Source organism: Chionomys nivalis, chromosome 4 (genome assembly GCF_950005125.1).
Source record: "Chionomys nivalis chromosome 4, mChiNiv1.1, whole genome shotgun sequence".
Classification (NCBI taxonomy): Eukaryota; Metazoa; Chordata; class Mammalia; order Rodentia; family Cricetidae; genus Chionomys; species Chionomys nivalis.
The window spans coordinates 15,389,473-15,410,740 of NC_080089.1; the positions used below are offsets into that span (position 1 = coordinate 15,389,473).

The following is a 21,268-nucleotide window of genomic DNA, read 5'->3' on the forward strand; positions in this document are numbered from 1 at the left end:
TACATGAGGCCTTGGGTTCAATGGAGGAAAATAACAAACAAAACCAATGAACAGGCCACTTTAACGACCCACGATGACTTCCTCCTGTGACCCATTGCCTTTCAGACACTTCGCATGCTGTGCAGAATGAATGCCAACAGGTGGCACGCATGCCAGGTACAGCAACCACCGAGCTTCGGTTTTCCCATTTATGCTCCCCAGATTCTGATTCTGATGCGAAATGCATTTAATTGACAAACCAGCATAACCCAGTAAGAGAATCATCAGGTATTACTGTATAGGAATAACACCCCCCCCCAAAAAAAAAAAAAAACAATGAAAAGAGCCCTAAAACAGATCCACCTACCCAAAAATAACTACAGGAAAATCACTGCCCATCAGTGGCCTAGTGTCTTAGTCAAAGTTATTACTGCTGTGATGAGACACCATGACCAAAGCAACTTGAGGAGGAAAGGGTCTGTTTGGCTTACTCTCCATCATCACTGTTCATCACTGAAGGTCTGGGCAGGAATTCAAGCAGGGAAGGATCCTGGAGGCAGGAGCTGATGCACAGGCCACGGAGGGGTGTGCTTGCTGGCTAGTTCCCATGGCTTGCTAAGCTTGCTTTCTGAGAGCACCCAGGACCACCAGCTCAGGGATGGCACCATCCACCATGGGCTGGGCTTTCCCACCTCAATCATTAACTAAAAGATGCTCTACAAGCTTGTCTGCAGCCTGATTTTTACGGAAGCACTTTCTCAATTGAAGCTCCCTCCTCTCCAATGACTCTAGCTTGTATCAAGTTAGCATAAAACTAGCCCGCACTCCAGGCTTCCGAGCAAGTGACAGTGGGAAGATATCAATACAAGTTTTGATATCGTATTGAAAGAACAAAACAGACCAAGTGGTAAATGTGAAATAAAATCACTGAAGATGGTCAGGAAAAAAATAAATAAATGGATAGCATTCTAGTAATAATGAAGTTGAAAAAAAATCGGCTTTTAAAATTATCTGTACAATCATTTCTTTATCTGTGTGTGTGTGTGTGTGCGCGCATGCGTGTGTGAGTGTGTGTGTATGTCAGAAGCGGCGTGTGCTTCTGTACACATATGGAGGTCAGAGTACCTTGTAGTAGACTTTGCAGGAGTCAAGCCTGGACAGGTCAAGGCATGCGTTCTTATACTTGGCTGAAATACGAACTTAGGATTGCAAAGTCATTCTGGGAGATGAGTTCATCTTTCTGGAAACCGATATTGTTCTCATCTTTCGCTCAGTGAGGGGAAAAGGAAAGCATCTGCCAAGATTATTACAAGCAAATGTGTCAGAGCTGAATCTTAGTGGCTGACACAGGAGACTGTTCAGCTGATGTATGGTTGGACTACATTATGCTACGGGGTTCATTCCGCCATTAAGAAGCCAGCGAGGGGTGAGATGGCTCAGCAGGTAAAGGCTCTTGATCTCTAAGCCTGGTGCCTTGAGTTTGAGCCCCAGGCCCCACATGAAGGAAGGAGAGAACCCCCTTTTGCAAGTTGTCCTCTTAGCAACACTCATGCACATGGTGTGGCATACCCACACATACACACAGACACATTAAGTACATGTAAGCGCACAGAACAACAACAATCAAAAGCCCAACAAGGTTGACACTTGTGTTACGACATAAAAAGTACCCCAAATGTACTAAGTAGAGGAAATAGGTTACTGTGGCATGGGCCTGCCTAACAAGTACGATGGATACACGTGGCTACGAAGGGAGAAGAGGGCCTATGAATTTCCCACTTATCCTCTAGAAACACAGATAAGGTCAGACACCTGTGCCAGAGGGCCTTCCTGACCTCCACACCCTCTTCCTGGTGCTTTGATGCTGAGTGTGAGCTGAGGATGTGCCAGCCCAGGATGTGCGAGTAAGGGTGTGAGAGCCAAGGATGTGCGAGCCCAGGATGTGAGAGCAGAGGATGTGAGAGCCCAGGATGTGCGAGCAGAGGATGTGAGAGCCGAGGATGTGAGAGCCGAGGATGTGAGAGCCGAGGATGTGAGAGCCGAGGATGTGAGAGCCGAGGATGTGAGAGCCGAGGATGTGAGAGCCCAGGATGTGAGAGCCCAGGATGTGAGAGCAGAGGATGTGAGAGCCGAGGATGTGAGAGCCGAGGATGTGAGAGCCGAGGATGTGAGAGCCGAGGATGTGAGAGCCCAGGATGTGAGAGCCCAGGATGTGAGAGCCGAGGATGTGAGAGCCCAGGATGTGAGAGCCCAGGATGTGAGAGCCCAGGATGTGAGAGCCCAGGATGTGAGAGCAGAGGATGTGAGAGCCGAGGATGTGAGAGCCGAGGATGTGAGAGCCGAGGATGTGAGAGCCGAGGATGTGAGAGCCCAGGATGTGAGAGCAGAGGATGTGAGAGCCGAGGATGTGAGAGCCGAGGATGTGAGAGCTGAGGGTATGCGACCGAGGGTACATGAGCTGAGGATGTATGAGCTGAGGATATGCGAAGGGAGGTCATGCGAGCTGATGATGTGTGAGCAGAGGACTGTAAGCTGAGGGTGTACGAGCTGAGAATGCGCAGGCTGAGCTGAGGGTGTGCGAGCCAAGGATGAGCAAGCTGAAGGTGCGTGAGCTGAGGATGTGCTGTTACTGGGAAGCTAAGGATCACTCTACTCTCACACAGACAGCAGCTCTTTGCAGCTGATGGGACAGCTAAGGGACAGGATTATTTTGCCTTATAAACCCCTCCCGGTAGGGGAGGCCTGGCAGCAGGCATCTCCATAGCTGTGACAGTTAATTGCTGCCATCTCAGCAGGCTGAAAATCAGAGCAGACAGGCGGAGCGGCCAGCAACCTCAAGGCCTTCTCTGAGAACTTCCAGCACACACTACACAAGACTGAAGCGAGGTGCGAGAGGGGCAGGGTGAGCGCCCGTAGGGCACTTGGCGCTACTCTCCCTTCTCTACCACCAGTTCACAATTCCATTCCAACTGTCTTCCACGGGAGTGAAGCATTAGAAGCAACCACAGCAGCTGCCCAACTGAGCTCTGAGTTCTTACATTCCGGGAAACTACAATCTTCAAAATGTGATCCAGGACTTGGAAGTTAAGAACATTTCTGAGCAGCTCCTTCCAGAGGGTGTGTCTATAATTGTCCTCACTGTAAGGTCAGTTAGGACCAGTGCGCAGTCCCAGCCCCAGGTGTCTGCAAAAGCCACCAAAGCTACCTCAATCATGACACACTCTACAGTCCTCAGGAATGGATAGATAAAAGACTAAGTACTGGCTATGTGACAGACACAAGTATTCCAGACAAGAGAGTGGGAGGGGTAAGGGCCAGGAGAGGGTCACTCAGCTGTGCTTGGAGCTGCCAAGTCCTGCCCCACACTCCCGGGGCTGTCCTCCCCAACAGTGTGGTGGGCAAACTGCCTGCTTCATTTAAACGGCTCCACCATCCATGGTTGTTGTGATTAAGGTTTCCATTGCTGTGATAAACACAGTGACCAACAGCAACTTGGGGATACAGGGTTATTTCAGTGTACAGTTCTGATGTCACCTCCATCACGGAGGGAAGTCAGGACAGGAAATCAGGGCAGGAACCTGGAGGCCATGGAGAAGTGCTGCTTCCTGGCTTGCTCCCCGTGGCTTGCTCAGCCTCCTTTTTTATACGTCCCAGGACCACACACCCAGTGGTAGCGCTCTGTCTAGTGACCTGGGCCCTCCCACATCAATTATCAATCTGGTGCGGGCGTTTTCTCAACCGAGGTTCCCTCTTCCATGACTGTAGCTTGTGTCAAGTTTTCATAAAACTAGCCAGCACACTGGGGCTATTACAATTATTACAATATTCATCCTCATCCTTTTCTTGGGGTTTTTTTTTTTTTTTCATTTGATGGCACACAGTTAAACTGAACAAAATTAATCCTTGATTGTGAATACTGATCTCCTAGGACTTTCTGTTGGGTTCATTACACACCTGTCTTCCCCTCCAAAGGCTTGAGCCCTCAGAAGACATGGCCATCTGCCTGAGTGTTCGCCTAAGAGCCAGCCAGCCTGGTGCTCAGGAGTTCCCCCTGCCTTATCCTGAAATGACACGGGTGGAGGAACGTCACCTGGTAGCAGATTGGTGTCCAGTGGGATGGTAAACTCCTGCTGGTAGAGAGGGTCGTGCCTTGAATCCTTTCCTATCCCCCACAGTGCACAGTGGAGCGCATACACAGCCCAAGCAGAGTCTTGGTGGCTGGACCCACTCCCATGTCCCCCAAGATGCCTCTCACACAGTACATCCATCTGGACCTCTCCATAAGAGACCCCAGCTCCAGGTGCCTCAAGAGTCCTTCTAGAAGGGGGACTTCACAGAGAGTGACCAGTTCCTCCCTGTTGGCCTCTCCCCACACCAGGTGTCCAGGGCTTGCATCTTTATCACAGGGACATTTATTCCCGGGATTCTGATGCCTGGCACTTGGTTCAGTCCATAGCTGGAAGCCACAGAGACTATCATCAGCCTCCAAGCGACTCTGTGGTTTCCCTTTCAGCGGGATCATCCCTGCCCGAGAACCAGGAAAACCCACAGCTCACTCTGCACCCTTGCTTCAGCAACTTTCCACCACACGGAGCTGCACCAGCCATACCCTTTCCCGCCCAAACCCTGCCTCAACTTCAGCTTCCACCGGCACCTCAGCTCACTCGGGTATACAGACGGCCTTGCTCTCTCCTCTCAACAGCCCGTTAAAATCTAGGTACCCAGCTGTTTCCTATTGCTCCCTCGTCTCTCAGAAGGGTCCCCCTTTCCTTCCTCCATGCAGCCCCCATCAAAGCACAAGACCTCAACTGATGCCATAGCTCAGGGCAAGTCATATGTCCAGATCCTCACTCCCTTCCTACATCCAGAACCAATGTACTCTCACTATCACTTACTGAGTGCTGTTTTCGACCAGTCTGCCAATCAACGGCCTCCCAATTCCAGGTGAGTGAGCAGGTGCCTCTCTGTAGTAACCTGACCCAGGTCCGCATTACCCTAAGCTCCTAGAGCCTCTCCTCCCCCCAGCGAGCTTCCCCCCCCCCCCCCCCCCCCCCCCGGCACAGCCCCCTGACAAGCATCTCATTTGGGTCACTCCACACTCCACCCACCCTGGCACAGACACTCTACATGGTCCTGCCCCACCTGCAAGTGCCGTTGCCCCCACTCCCAGCACACACACACTACTTACCTGCAATTCACACACTGAATGTCAGGGTAGCTGATAAGTAAGACCACTCACTCTGGCTCATGATCCCGCCCAAAACACTAGACTTTGGATTTTGCATAACTATTAAGATGAAATGATGGTTTATATGAAGAAGATTAAGTCATTTCTTCAACTTTCATTCACAGCAAGGCCTAGGTGGAGGGCCTCTTCCACCTCCAATGGTATTACTTCCCATCACACACCACCCTAAGACAGACCCCAAGGACCACTGAAAAGAACAGTGAAACACTGTACACGGACCGCTTGTCTTTACATCCTTCCTGGAGCCACTCGGGAACTTCTTTGGTGTGAAATTTTAGGTGACTGCACAATTTCTGGGGAGAGGAGTAGGAAAAGACACTCTTGGCACGTCTAGCGGCAACAGGCTGGATGTGAACTCCAAGCCACAATCATGGGGCGGGAGACAAAGGAACTGCAGGGAGGATGCTAGCAGGGTCAACAGAGGTACCCAGATTGCACGTAGGCAAAATAAGCCTTCAGTTTCAAATCTGGTATGAGCAGGATGGCTACATTAGGAGGGGCGTGAGGGGCGTGCGGAAATGCCGGCTGTGTGCAATGAGATCTCCCCTTAGCGGGCCCTGCCAACCCCAGACAATGCCAGCCTAGCCCAGGCTGCCCCTGCGCCCCCGGCCTCACCGATGGAGATCTCCTGAGCGAAGGCCAGCGAGATGAGCAGCAGAGGCAGACCCACGGCGATGCATGTGACCATCTTATCCACCGCTAGCTCCAGCCGCAGCCCCTTGAATTTGGGCTCGGTGGGCTCCTTCAACAAGAAGTCCGAGAACACGTACTCCGTGGCCAGGTGAGCGATGGCCATGGTTACAGCGCGCCGGGTGCCGCGGGACTGACAGTCGAGAACAGGCGCGGGTGCTGCCGGCAGCCGTGGAGAGGCGCCGAGTCGTCGCCGTCACCGGCCCGGCTCGCGGCTTCCGCTTTCCTTTCCCGGGCTCCCGGGCGGGCCCAGCATCGCACCGCCTAGGCAGTCTCGGGGCGACCGTCTCGTAGGGACCGCACGGGAGCCGCAGCTGCGTGGGACCGCCCCAAGCCGCGCAGGGCGCACGAGCTCCCGAGCTGCGGCTGCAGCGGTCGCACCCGGTGCTCAGCCCTCGCGGCACCCAGCGCGCGCGACACCAGAACTTCGGCCTCTGCGCGCACAGGGGCAACAAGGAGCCGGGAACAAAGCACTTGGCCCCAGCGGCCACAGGAGCCCGCGGCTATACTGCACGCCCGGCTCAGGGAGCCGAGCTCTTCCGGAACCTGCGCGGGGGAAACCGGGTTCCCAGGCGAGCAGTTTCCGGAAGCGCGCTTACGCGAGCGGGGTGGGCGCGGCCGCACCAGGACCCTGGAGTTCGAACTGGCGAAGGATCGCCCCACCCTGTTGCCCTCAGGACAGATACGCCCCTCCCATCCCGGTGCTCCCAACTCTTTAACACATAAAATTTTTAAAAATGCGGTTTTTTTTCCTTTTCTATCTTTTTTTTTCCAGTCCTTTCTGTTGGCAGCCCCTTCCCCTGAGCACGAGCTAACCCCTTTCTACGCCTTGTCCACCATTGTGCGGGCGTGTGATGCTGAAGATGAACCCAAGCCTAGCTCACTGCCCAGACCAGCGCTCTACCACAGCACCACTCTCCAAGGTGCAATCCCGCTTCTGTAAGAGCTTCAAGGAACAGCCTTTAATAATCAGGCGATGTTGAGCGAAAGTATGCTGCAGAGAGGGTCCTGGACCTTTCCGGAGTTCAGTGAGGGGGAGAGATAGAGAATGGGGCCTGCGGTGTGTGACTGGTCTCAGGCCCAGCTGTCTCTGCTCACTCCTCTACCTTCTGGTTCAAAGCAGTGCCCAAGGCCACAAAGGAGTGGGTGGTGGGTGTGTGATCAGAGAGCTGCTTCTGGACGGAGATAATCAGACAGTCAGGAAAAGCTCCAACCATTCGCTGCCTTGAAAGGTGAAGGAGCAGGCCTGGACAGCTTCTCTGAGTGTGTACATCAGCAGGATCTCAGGGGTAAATCCAAGGCCCACACGCACCTCCCCACCAGACTAGTCCTAAAGCCTTAAGAGACTTCACTTTTTACCTCGACCTCAGCTGCTACTGACTTCCACATTTCCCAGGCCATTGCTCCTGCTGTTCACCCCAAGATAGAAGCCTGGGGCTCCAATTTTAGCTTTCCCATCTCTCTTGACAACTGCCCCAACTAAGTATGAATTTTTGTGCTTCTCTTTGGCAGATCTGACAGCTCCCCACCTGCACAACCAGCAACAGCGCCCCAATTTACCCTCGCCAACTAACTGCTTACAGGAAGATGCCCTCCGAGCCAGTCTCCAAATGGTTGTCAAGTGTGGGGAAATAAAGTGACATACTCATGCTTTAATTAATTTCATCCAAACAGTCAAAAAACGAATGACTGTCGCCTAGAATGTTTTTAAGTGGCCCAGTTCCCACTCCTCTGTCCACTCCTCTCAAGGTGTGTGGGATGGGACAGTGATGGGCTAGGCTAGCTGGGCATGGGAGGGTGAGTCTGGGGCAGGCAGAGCGGGAATGAGTGTTTTCAAGGAACCAATAAGTCATAAATGTTCTTCTCCCTGTCAGGGTCAATGCATCCAAGAGGGGAAATGACCCCTTGGTGACCATCTCATGGCCCGCCCCCTAGTTGGAAATATTCTTGGTGTTTCCCTCCCAACTCTCTGACAGCCAGTTCGCCCTGGGCAGGTGATAGTGGTGGCTTGGATATCTGCTCTGTAATCACACACGAAACTTTGGAGTTTCTAGGTTGAGTCTCGGTAATTTTATAAACGACCTTCCTTGCTGGCAGGTTTTGTGCATTGGTTAGGACATCAACTAAAGACTGATGAACTTAAAACAGAGACAAGAGAAGCTGCTGGGAACTGGGAAGAAGGGAATGTGACACTGGTATGGGGTCAAAGGTAAATAGACGAGCACATAGTCTGAACTTATTTCAGTAGGCAGTAGACAGTGTTTGGAGGGAAGTAAATAGACAGTTCTACCTTAAACACGCCCAGCAAAATCCTTCACAGACCTCCATAGAACGGTACTCAACTTCATATGGAAAAGCAAAACACCCAGGATAGCCAAAGCAATCCTGTACAATAAAAGAACTTCTGGAGGCATCACAATTCCTGACTTCAAACTCTACTACAGAGCTACAGTGCTGAAAACAGCCTGGTATTGGCATAAGAACAGACAGGAGGACCAATGGAACTGAATACAAGACCCGGGTATTAATCCACACACCATGATTTTTGACAAAGAAGCAAAATAAATAAAATGGAAAAAAGAAAGCATATTTAACAAATGGTACTGGCATAACCGGATATCAACATGTAAAAGAATGAAAATACATCATATCTATCACCACGTACAAAACTCAAGTCCAAATGGATCAAAGACCTCAACAAAAAACCAACCACACTGAACCTCGTAGAAGAGAAAGTGGGAAGTACACTTGAACACATTGTCACAGGAGACTACTTCCTAAATGTAACCTCAGTAGCACAGACACTGAGAGAATTAATAAATGGAACTTCCTGAAACTGAGAAGCTTCTGTAAAACAAAGGACACGGTCAACAAGACAAAACAGCAGCCTACAGAATGGGAAAAGTTACCTTCACTAACCCCACATCAGACAGAGGTCTGATCTCCAAAATATGCAAAGAACTCAAGAAATTGGTCATTGAACAAATGGCCAGCTGGCCTGGGTCTGAAAAAGCATGGGATAAAACCGGACTTGCTGAACATAACGGACAATGAGGACTACTGAGAACTCAAGAACAATGGCAATGGGTTTTTGATCCTACTGCACGTACTGGCTTTGTGGGAGCCTAGGCAGTTTGGATGCTCACCTTAATAGACCTGGATGGAGGTGGGTGGTCCTTGGACTTCCCACAGGGCAGGGAACCTGGATTACTCTTAGGGATGATGAGGGAGGGGGACTTGATGGGGGAGGGGGAGGGAAATGGGAGGTGGTGGCGGGGAGAAGGCAGAAATCTTAAATAAATAAATAAATAAATAAATAAATAAATAAATAAATAAATGGAGTACAGACCTAAACAGAGAACTCTCAACAGAGGAATCAAAAATGGCTGAAAGACACTTAAGGAAATGCTCAACATCCTTAGTCATCAGAAATACGCGAATCAAAACAACTCTGAGATTCCATCTTACACCTGTAAGAATAGCCAAGATCAAAAACACTGATAGCAACTTATGCTGGAGAGGTTGTGGGGTAAAGGGAACACTTCTGCATTGCTGGTGGGAGCACAAGCTGATACAATGTGGCAATTTCTCAGAAAATTAGGAAACAACCTTCCTCAAGACACAGCAATTTCACTTTTAGGTATATACCCAAAGGATGCTCAATCATGCCACAAGGACATGTGCTCAACTATGTTCATAGCAGCATTGTTTGTCATAGCCAGAACCTGGAAACAACCTAAATGCTCCTTGACCAAAGAATGGAAAAGAAAAATGTGCTACATTTACAAAATGGAGTTCTGCACAGTAGAAAAAAATAATGACATCTTGAAACTTGCAGGCAAATTGATGGATCTAGAAAACATCATATTGAGTGAGGTAACCCAGACCCAGAAAGACAAATATCATATGTACTCACTCATAAGTGGCTTTTAGACATAAAGTAGAGAAAAAACAACCTATAATTCACAATCCCAGAGGACCTAGACAACAAAAAGGACCCTATGAGAGACATGCATGGATCTAATGTACATGGGAAGTAGAAAAAGACAAGATCTCCTGAGTAAATTGGGAGTATGGGGACCTTGGGAGAGGGTAGAAGGGGAGGAGAGAGGAAGGGAGGGGAACAGAGAAAAACGTGGAGCTCAATGAAATCAAAAAAAAAAAAAAAAAAAAAACACTCACCCTTCTGAATTGTGCTGAATAGGTTGGAATGGGGGCTGCAGGGAAGAAGCTTTCAATGTGTCCACGAGAAGTAAAGAAAGCCTCCGGCCGGAGGAAGGAACAAGCTACTACACAGGCCACGACAGTTTAAGAGGTCATTTTTCTTACTCCAACAAGTCAGATGAAAAAGTATCTGGCCTAGACCAACATTCCTGGGCGGAAACCAGAAGGCAAAAGCCATGAGCCTAGTGCTGGGTTTGTCTCTTGCTTGCTGTGTGGCCAGGATGTTTCATTAGAGGGCCTCAACTTGTCACCCAAATGAGGACAGTCCCATAGGTTCCCCTCAGAGATTGTCCTTAGCATCAGTGGGGTACCAGAGGAGAGTAGTGACACAAACCTGCAGTCCCGGCACTTGAGGGGCAGGAGGACCAGAGTTCAAGGTCACCCGTGTCCACACAGTGAATTCTGGGCAGCCTGGACTTCATGAGACCACCTGAGTGAGGGGTGCCATTATTTAAAACCTCTCCTCAATTGCACACCCTTAGCATAGCAACCTCAGGGCTTTAACAAGTCAAGTGCATGCATAGACAGCATGGGTTTTCTCTTTTTTCAAAATAGACTTTAGAGCCGGGCAGTGGTGGCACACGCCTTTAATCCCAGCACTCAAATAGACTTTAGATTTTCATTTAAATTGTGTCTGTGTGTGGAAAGCAGAGTCTAGTCAGAGATGTCCTTCTCTCATTCAGTGCCCTACTGTTTTAAGACATGTTCTCTCACTGACGCTGGACCTCATCTGGTCAGCAAGACTAGCTGGCCAAGGAGTGCAGGGTCCTCCTGTCTGCCTCCCCAGCACGGCCGCTACAGGCACATGCCACCATGCCTGGCTCCTCTCATTGCTGCTAGGGATATAAACATGGGTCCTCATGTTAGTGGGGCAGTCACTTTGCCAGTTGAGCCATCTTCCCAACCCCAGATTTCAGTTTGGTTTTAGTTCATTTTCAGATTTTAAAAAAGTGGTAAAAAAATTGGAAGTTCTTATATAGCCCACTCCTGTACTCAGAGTCTCCTTGTGTTGTCAGCTTGCAATAGAATCGGGTGTTGGCTCCAATAATGAATCACCATAGAAAGATTGTGTGTGTGTGTGTGTGTGTGTGTGTATTGGAGAGAGAGAGGGAGAGAGAGAGAGAGAGAGAGAGAGAGAGAACTTCTCATGTCCTTTGTTTTGTGATGACATTACCTTCTATAACTATAAGAGGCACACTTGGGGAATAAATGACATCAAGTCTGCCCTGCCCCATCCCTTCCTGGCAGCAGAGTGACCCAAGGTGGGGTGTGACCTTACAGCCAGCCTCCCAAAATTCTGGTTTGCTTGCTTGACATCCTTGGCATCTGATTACAAGATCTTTAGCAATGAAAACAGTTCAAGTCAAAATAGTCAAGCTCCCCAGGCTGTCTGAGCTGTGCACATATTCACGTACTCCTTGGAGAAATACTTGCTGAGCAACTGCTGTGGACTGCATGGCTGCCTGCTCTGCAGATGCAGTAACTGCTGTAGATTGCATGGCTGCCAGCTCTGCAGATGCAGCAACTGCTGTGGACTGCATGGCTGCCTGCTCTGCAGATGCAGTAACTGCTGTAGACTGCATGGCTGCCAGCTCTGTAGATGCAGCAACTGCTGTGGACTGCATGGCTGCCTGCTCTGCAGATGCAGCAACAAGCAGAACAGATCAATAGTTCTCGCTTCCAGGGAGCTTCCATAGCCGCCAAAGATACAGACAAAACTGACACTAACAGACAAAATAATTATGTCCCATAATTAATGCTACAAAGCAGAACACCGGAGATGGGACACAGCAGAAGTTGTGACCACACTGGGGAAGGCAGTCTGGGGAGCTTGTGTCTAAAGTTAAAAAAAAAAAAAAAAAAAAAAAAAAAAAACCTGAGAAAGAGGAATAGGATCCTAGAGGAAGCAAAGAGAATAAAAGTCACCGAGAGAAGCATGTGCAAAGGCCCCAAGGCAAGAAGTCCTAGGAGCAACGCTGATAAAAAGCTGAGCAGAAGAGAACACAGGAAGCTGGAGAGGTGGGCATGGGTCCCACCATGCTGGGTCTCACAGACCTGGGTAAAGAGTCTGGAGCAATTAAAAGTGTGATGGGAAGAAGTTAGTGTACTCACCAGGGAGTGACCTGATGAGATTTGGAATGGCATAGCAGCAACAGACAGCTCTGTGGACGACAGCGCATGGAAGACATGGGAATAGCATTGTGCAGGGAGCTGTTGCAATGACCCGTGGACCTGCAATCTTCTGACCGCCGCATGCACGTCGTGGCACATCCAGCCTACACCATCACACACACACACAGAGGACGGTAATGTTGTCATTTAATTAATAGACAAAGGAGCACAATGAACCCAGTGTCCAGTTCCGGGGGAAGCCAACATTTAGAGGTCAGGAGAGGAGCTAGCCAAAGAGTGAGAAGAAATAGAAACGACAGAGGAAGGAAGCCTGGGGAGTTGCATTGCAGAGCCACAGGACTAGAAGGTTGTTTAGAAGGCAGGAACTGTCCTTCGTGGGGTCTTGCAGATGTCCTCTTAATGCCACCTGGTTGGAGTGCAGGGCTGGCCTTCCTACCAGTTAGATGATTTCAAGCCCTTGATGTAGCCTGAAGAGTACAGGAGGCGTGGGCGGTTTTCTCCACTCTGCGCTAAGGAGAGACACTGACTGATGAGCTAAGGAAGATTGCTCCTAGCTCTCCATTTTTAATGGTGGACATGGCCGGCAGCTTAGCTCGTAGAACGATGTAGACAGAAAAAACTGATAATAGGGGAGGGAAGGTCAGGACCAAGTGGAGAGATCCTGACACCTCCACGGTGAGATAATGGTGATTATCTCAGGAGAGCGAGTTTGAGAGTCAGAAACGACCACATGGGAGGAGTCATATTGGGTAATATATGATTCTGTTCGCTTTAATGGGTACAACTGACATAGTTATAGAAGATAAATATGTAATATAGTTCTGTTCTTCTTTTATAATTTATTTTTTATTTTATGTGCATTGGTGTTTTGCCTGCATGTCTGTCTGTGCGAGGGCGTCAGATCTCGGAGTTACAGACAGTTGCGAGGTGGGTGTTGGGAACTGAACCCGGGTCCTCTGCAACAGCCGCTCGTGCTCCTAACCGCTGAGCCACCTCTCCAGCTCCTATAGTTCTGTTCCGACCACCTTTTAAGTGACAGCTAATTCTGAGTGGAAAAAAAAAAACAATGCAAATTTGCCATTTTAGAATATATGAAACTTTATTAAAAAGAGAAATAGTGAGACAAAACTACTTTGTGGTTTGTTTTCATTAAAAAAAATAAATGAAAAAGGAAAAAAGGACTTTGACAACTAAACAAGTTTTTGACTTACTAAAGGAAAGCCATAGAAGCTCACCGTACTTCTCATGTAATCGTTCAGCCTACCATGCATGAACTCCAATAAGCCACAAAATCACATTGTCAGTGGTTAGCAGGTCAGGTTCTAAGTCGTGTGGATGCCCTGTTTGACAGGGCGTTCAAGCAGACTACAACAGAATTAGCAGTAGCATCCGGCTTATGTAAGACTGTGTTTCTATCAATTTCCCCTCACCAAGAAGATTAAAAGAGAGCGCGAGAGATCCCTTCACCAGAGTATTTCTTAGGCCCTACTCGTTCACCTGGACACTCAAGTGACCCCCCGCTAAGGCAGGTCTAACATCATGTGTCTGGCCACGGCATCCCAGGGCAGCTTGTCCTGAGCCAAGGTAGATTCCCAGTCTAGTAATAAACAATGTTGCTTTCATCACTCTTACATCTAACCTCTAGGGTCCCTCAGAGAGGATGCACTGTGTCCTGTCCTCCATAGCTTTGTTCCTCGTTTCCTGATTGCGTGAGTCTTGGCAGCTATAATACTTATTTCAAAAACTGATCTAATGGTTTAAAAACCGCCAGGACACCCCTTTCTCGCCGCCCTCCATCCTCTCAAGGCTATGTCTTTAACAAGCATGGAATACAGGATTTTAAGAGATTTTCCCAGCCAGTCAGTCGCATTGATGTATGCCTCCTGCCGTCCCTCACATGATGAAACTGTAACTTTCACAGAAAATGGAGATGTGGAAAAATGCCCCCCAAATGAATGAAAAGTCGGACTGAGGGTTCAAGCCCTGACAGGGAGTCTCTGGCTTACAGTGAAGAAGAAGCCAAGCCTGCTCCTTCACTGGTTCTAGCCCTCCCTCATCCTGAAATAAGAACCCATTAGTTGAGTTTTGAAAGTAGACGAAGCCACGGAGACACATGGTAAAAATGTAGCATGAAGTGAATTGTAAACATTCAAGTATTCCTACAGGTTGGATTAAAAACAGCAGCAATGAAATAAATAACCATATAACTTTGGCTTGTATCACGGACAATGCACAGGCTCTCTGCATCAAAGGGGGAAAGGCCTGGAGAGCTCCTGGAAGCCTCAGAGAGACTCATGTGGTCCATTCCCATCAGCTCAAACTGACTTGCACATTCCCACCAACTCTTCAGAAAGTTGTTCACCCTGGAACAGCTGAGGGGATGATTTCACACGTCAGTGCGACTCTAGACAGACAGATGTCTGATGCTCTCTCATACCCCCTAGGAGCTTCCCATTTAGAAGCCTTGGTGACTAGCTGAGGAAGCACCATTCGATTTAAAGCCATGAAAGTATCTCTCAGAGGGTACCCCCCCCTCAATGAGTTATGCACAAAACAGACTGGTGGCTGGCACTTCTCAAGCCAGTGCATTCTCCTTTTTCATGTATTTTCTACCTGAGAATCATTCACAGCCGTTAAAATAAATAAATAAATAAAAGCACATTGCTTTAGATGGCATTCCAGAGGCTCAGAAGCCTGATCTAGGATACAGTGCCAAAGTTCCTTGGTGAACAATGCATTGGTCCAGTGTCCCTGTTGGCCACTGTGCGGCCAGTCACAGAGCCCGACCACTCTCTGCCGAGAAGGCTGGAGTATTCACAGAGCATCTGTGGGGAGTGCACAGGACTGGACTTCCCTGTAAGCTGTCTGCCTTCTCGCAGAGCGGAGTCTGAGCGAGAGAATCACAGTGGCGACCAGAAGGAGGAGTCCCAGGATGAAGAGGATGACCAGGGCTGCCTTGGCTCCTCTTGGGCGCAGATTCTTGCCAAAGAAATAGAGGTCTTCCTTGCCAGGTTGTTCTGTGAGAGAAGGAAGTGAGGCATCAGGTACTTGCCTCCCACAAGGAGTCAAACACTGGGATACTCATATAGGGTTTGGAGAAGGTGTCCTTACCTTTGGAGGGCACTGTGACTGCATGGGATCCTGCTCCAGAAGGGGACTTCGTAGAATATGGAGTCCTGTTGTCTGGACAAAATAAATACACACATGCATACGTGTGTGTGTGTGTATGTGTATAAATGTTTATAAATAGAGATCCTTTTCATGGTACATAAAAGTCATGTCTTTGAACCAGTAAGGGCTTTACCCCCACCCCATTTCTGTCGTCTTTCTTGAATACCTACTGGACTGTTTAACACCAGTATCAAGTGCCACCCTCTCCACTTTCTGAGTGTCTGCTCATCCACTGAGATCCCTCTTTAGATTGTAGCATCTTATGCCTTGGCTCATGTCCCAGACTATCAAACATGCCCTCCTCCTCTGCCTCCTCCTCCTCCTGCCTCTGATCCCTGTACTCTGCACTCCATTTCTGCATATCTTTCTCCATGTGGTTACACGTTCACTTATTTGTCTCTCTTACTTGACTTTGAGCCCCTTGGGGTCTGTACCTGTGTTTTTCCTTATGCCTCCTGTTTTCCAGGTCTATGGGAGGATTGGTGCCATGAACTGGCATCACTGACAGACAGTACCTATGTTCCTGAGGACAGTGTAGGTGGTCTCCATGCCGGCATGAATGTGGTCAGATACATGGCAATGCAGCAGCCATGTCCCTGGGTGATCAGCAAACAGCTCAATGGTTTGAAATGTCCCAGGAAAGAGATCATACACATCTTCTCGGTAGAAATTATCTATCTGCAAACATCAAAAGACATGGCCTGTGGCTTCTTTTGTTCAGCATGGTAAGAAGAAAAAGAAGAGTGAAGAAACTCAGTAAGTAGAAGGAAGGAATAAAAATGATGAAAGTCAAGAAAAGCCAGAACAGAGCACAAAAGAGATGAAGAAAGGTAAAACTGTTTTTTTCTTAACAGATCAATTTGATAAACTTGCAGTGATGACCATCCATAATGGCCCTAACACCTCAGTGTAAAACAAGGCCAGTGCAGAGCCAACTGACCCAGAAAAAAATGACACAGAAAGAGCATTCAAAGAACAGGTGTAACCAGGGGCATAAGCACTCTAGTGTGTTTCCCTGGGGAAGGAAAAACTGTACCACCTCATCTAGAACAGTTGGACAGATTCTTATAAAATTAAACACATACTTATGGCACCCAAGGTGGGGCCTGAATTTCACATAGGGCCTGAGAAAACTGAAAAACACAAAGACAGATGTGGCTCCTTTGAGAGGCGTTGCTGTGCAGCAGAGCACTTGAGCAGCTAGTGCACTAAGTAGAAGCAGCAAGTTAAGTAAAAACACGTGCCATAGTGTGACCAGCACCTTCCTAGAGCAGCTCCCAATTAAACAAGGCTCCCAGTTAAACCAAACCTGTGGGCTTAAGGTTCAGCTCTAAGGACCCGAGGGGTGGGCAGAGCCAACCACTAGAGTCATAGGGAGGAGGGTCTAATTGCTGCTGAGTAGTTTAAGGCTTGGCTCATGAGATCAGAGAATGTTACAAATATACAGTAAAACAGGTCCAGACCAACAGAACCTTCAAAAGGGTTACACTGTTCATAGATGCTTAAGAAAGAAAAGAAAATGGGTACAGACAATCTTAGGAAGAAATAATTTTAAAATAATTACTTAAAGTCTTTAAATAAAGAATAAAGTAATATATATAAAAAAAGAATAAGCTATATAAAGATAGAAAATACACAGGGCCTCTGGATCCTGTATGGTGTTTTGTTGACCTTGATTGTTTTGAATGTTGATCAGTGAATGACAACTTTTGAGAGACACTTGACTGTAAAAGGAACTGTTGAATTGAAGCAGCTTAGATACTTCATGGATGTATTAACTTTAAAATGGAATTCAGAAAATATGTTGCATTGGGGGAGAGTTTGTACTCTTGTTTCCATAAGAAATAAAAGGCTATGGATTTTTTTTTTAGATTAATAGAGACCAGATTCAGTGGGAATATAGGAATATAAGATAAAAAAACAACTATTTATTTCAAATATTTTACATTGGTATGGATATATATATGTACAAATTTAAGGTTATTTGATTGGAGGAGACACCATGAAAATATTGCTACAGACATTAAGAAATAAACCTAGAAAATCTACAATATAGGTGATGTATATGCTGATCTCTTGACATAGGAACAACTCTAAGACAGGATAAGACTTGTTGGGTACAGAATCCTCATGACTTATTATTATATATGGCATAGATAGAGGTTTGGTTATATACCAAGCAAACTTATAAAGTTAACATGAAACAAAAAATACCTTTGACTGTCTTGTGTACAATGCACAGTCCATACTTGTGTTAATGAAGACATTTATGTTCCCTTTGAAAGTTTGTGTGTTTTCAGAGTAAGAGGAACATGAAACTGGGTGGCTCAGGTGATCCAGCCTCTCAGAGTGTCTCTGTTGATGATTCTTCAAGGCTGCTAGCTGAGATGGTCCAGCCTCACAGACTATTCTAGTAAGGACTTCACATAAGACTTGTACTTTCCCATTACACAAAGATTAGACAACAAATGTTATAGCTAGTTTTCTTAGGAGTTGACCATTCCCTCAATTTTCTCAGGGTTCCCTGGAGATGCCATCATTCTCAGAAAACAGGAAGCAGTATAGAGAATGCAACAACCATATTCCCAAGAGGAAGGGTGGGAGGTATCTGGTCACTTGGTGGTTTATGGATATTTGTCATCCTTCAGTGGGGATATAGGAATATAAGATAAAAAAACAACTATTTATTTCAAATATTTTACATTGGTATGGATATATATATGTACAAATTTAAGGTTATTTTTGTTATACCATATGTTTCTATTCTTATTTAAGGTATTGTACCTATGCAACTCATTTTAAAATATAATATAATGCTCTAATCCTTAAAAGCCATTATTACAAACTGTTTAGGACAATTAAAAATGCAGGGTAGTAGTTAGTCCTCTATAACATCAAACCTGTAGTAATGTTAGTCATGTTTTTAAGGTTAAATAGATATATTTTAGATAAATAGCTGATCTTCAAATGCTTCAGAGACCTATATAAAATGGCATTTAAGATGTTTTATAATCTAAGGCTTTTCATGATAGTGAGATACATCTGCTCCTGGCAGCAACAATCTATTTCATAAAAGAATGATGGGTGTCAAAGAATCTTCAGTCAGCCAGCTGAATCCATTATTTCTATAGTTTAAGAAATTGCTTGCTCTGTTGTTTGTAATAGCCAGAACCTGGAAACAATCTAGATGTCCTTCAATGGAAGAATGGATGAAGAAAGTATGGAGTATATACATATTAGAGTACTACTCAGCAGTAAAAAACAATGACTTCCTGAATTTTGCATGCAAATAGACAGAAATAGAAAACACTATCCTGAGTGAGATGAGCCAGACCCAAAAAGAGGAACATGGGATGTACTCACTCATATTTGGTTTCTAGCCATAAATAAAGGACATTGAGCCTATAATTCGTGATCCTAGAGAAGCTAAATAAGAAGGTGAACCCAAAGAAAAACATATAGGCATCCTCCTGGATATTAAACTTCATTGGGCGATGAAAGGAGACAGAGACAGAGACCCACATTGGAGCACTGGACTGAAATCTCAAGGTCCAAATCAGGAGCAGAAGGAGAGAGAGCACGAGCAAGGAACTCAGGACTGCGAGGGGTGCACCCACACACTGAGACAATGGGGATGTTCTATCAGGAACTCACCAAGGCCAGCTGGCCTGGGTCTGAAAAGGCATGGGATAAAACCGGACTCGCTGAACATAACGGACAATGAGGACTACTGAGAACTCAAGAACAATGGCAATGGGTTTTTGATCTTACTGCACGTAGTGGCTTTGTGGGAGCCTAGGCAGTTTGGATGCTCTCCTTACTAGACCTGGATGGAGGTGGGTGGTCCTTGGACTTCCCACAGGGCAGGGAACCCTGATTGCTCTTCGGGCTGATGAGGGAGGGGGACTTGATTGGGGGAGGGGGAGGGAAATGGGAGGCGGTGGCAGGGAGGAGGCAGAAATCTTTAATAAATTAAATTAAATAAATTAAAAAAAATAAAAATAAATAAATAAAAGAAAAAAGAAATTGCTTGCTCTGCATTTCTTGTTTATTCAAGTAATATTATATCTTTCTTGTGTCTCTGATGGAATTGAAGACTAGATAGTTATAGTTTTTCTTGTTACCAAATTCAGAAAAGAAACTTACATAAGAGATGTAAAGTTTATTAGATTGAGAAGCATAAAAGCTTAAACTGTTTATCTAAGAAAATGTTTTAAGGTCTAAAAAGATAATATTGGGTTGACAATACAAGTTAGGATAGGAAGTAAATTTAGTACATAACTTTGGACTCACCAAGATCGGATAGATAATGGAGTACTTTCTCAGAATTTGCTAAATGCAAATGAGCTGAATATTGTAAATGTAATTCTTATTTGATAATTGTTCTTATTGTATGTAGTTTTACTGTGTTAAAGCTAAACGTTTCTTTTTATTTAGACAAAAGGGGGAAATATTGCAGAATATTTATTTAATTATGTAAAGATGTGTTGCATTTGTTTATATTGCAGAATAGCTGTTTCATTACACAAAAATGTGTTGGATTTAACTATGTAGAGATGTGTTGCTGTTTTACCTTGACTGCCTAAGGCACCTGATTGGTCTAATAAAAAGCTGAATGGCCAATCATGAGGGAAGAGGTGTAGGCGGAACTTCTAGGCAGGGAGACTAAGTAGGAGGAAGAATTTAGGCTCAAGGAAGAAAGAAAAGGAGATACCAGGGCCCAGCCAGACATGGCGAAATCAACAAAGTAGGACATACAGAATGAAACAAAAGTAAAAAGCCCCAAGGCAGAACACAGATGAAGAGAAACATGTTAAATTAAGTTAAACATGTGGGACAAACCTAAGCTAGGATGAACATTCATAATTACTAAGTCTCCATGTCTTTATTTGGGAGCTGGTTGGTGGCCCAAAGAAAATTCCAACTCCACCTTTACCACATGGTTTAGCAACTCAGCACATTTTGTCTAGGAAATAAAGACTTGGATTCACGCATAAATGTGTGCATCTATTTATAGTGACTTTGACTCTCCTTGGAGACCCTCTCACAGTTCTCATTGGGAAAATTAATACATGGCACTGTGTCCTCATGATGGACTGCAACTCAGGTGAAACAAAGTTGTCACATATACGAGATGCACAAGACCCAGCACCTGTGCTCACAAAACAGGCAGACATGAGATACTCCTTGGCTTCTACACAAGAATATTGAAACTCTAGAAATATGTGTACCATGATTAATAAAAACCCAGAGACAAATATTGGAGTTCAATCTGAAGGTCAGAAAAACAAAACAGCCAGCCTCTGGCTCTTACCTCAATCTCAGTCTGAAATGGCGATCCTGCCTCCAGGAATGTCAGAATGAGACTGAGCGCTGTCTCCTCCCATTTTATATTCCTCTTAGGGCTGGGATTAAAGGCCTATTCCACTACCACCCAGTTTCTATGGCAAACTGGTGTGGCTACTCGGATTAGAGGTGTGTGTCACCACTGCCTGGTCTGTTAGGCTGATCAGTGCAGCTATTTCACTCTCTGAACTTCAGACAAGCTTTCTTTACTAAAATACAAATGAAATATTACTACACATATAGTCTGTGAAATTTCTTTTAATTTCATTTTAGATTTTAACATCTGTGTGTGTGCACGTGTGTGCGTGTGTGTTTATGTATGTGCATGTATGTTCGTAAGAATGTCGTAGTGCATGTGTGGAGGTCAGAAGACCGCTCTAGGGGCTCGGTTCTCTCCTTGCACTGTCGATCCTGAGGGCCAAACTCACGTCATCAGCCTAGCAGGACAAGCACCTTTGCCTGATGGGCCATCTGGAA

The 21,268-nt window shown here is 46.4% G+C and overlaps 2 protein-coding genes across 2 annotated transcripts in view; both read right to left on the reverse strand.

Annotated features, from left to right (window-relative positions):
- Panx1 (pannexin 1) overlaps positions 1–6,454 on the reverse strand; it is a 43,317-nt gene extending 36,863 nt beyond the window's left edge. The window contains exon 1 of the mRNA XM_057768603.1: positions 5,843–6,454. Coding sequence (XP_057624586.1) covers positions 5,843–6,023 — 181 coding nt within the window. The 5' untranslated portion in view covers positions 6,024–6,454. The remainder of the gene's footprint in view (positions 1–5,842) is intronic.
- Positions 6,455–15,088: 8,634 nt separating this feature from the next.
- Hephl1 (hephaestin like 1) overlaps positions 15,089–21,268 on the reverse strand; it is a 57,300-nt gene continuing 51,120 nt past the window's right edge. Inside the window, exons 18-20 of the mRNA XM_057768150.1 lie at positions 15,961–16,123; positions 15,386–15,457; positions 15,089–15,291 (exon numbers count right to left, since the gene is read on the reverse strand). Coding sequence (XP_057624133.1) covers positions 15,089–15,291; positions 15,386–15,457; positions 15,961–16,123 — 438 coding nt within the window. The remainder of the gene's footprint in view (positions 15,292–15,385; positions 15,458–15,960; positions 16,124–21,268) is intronic.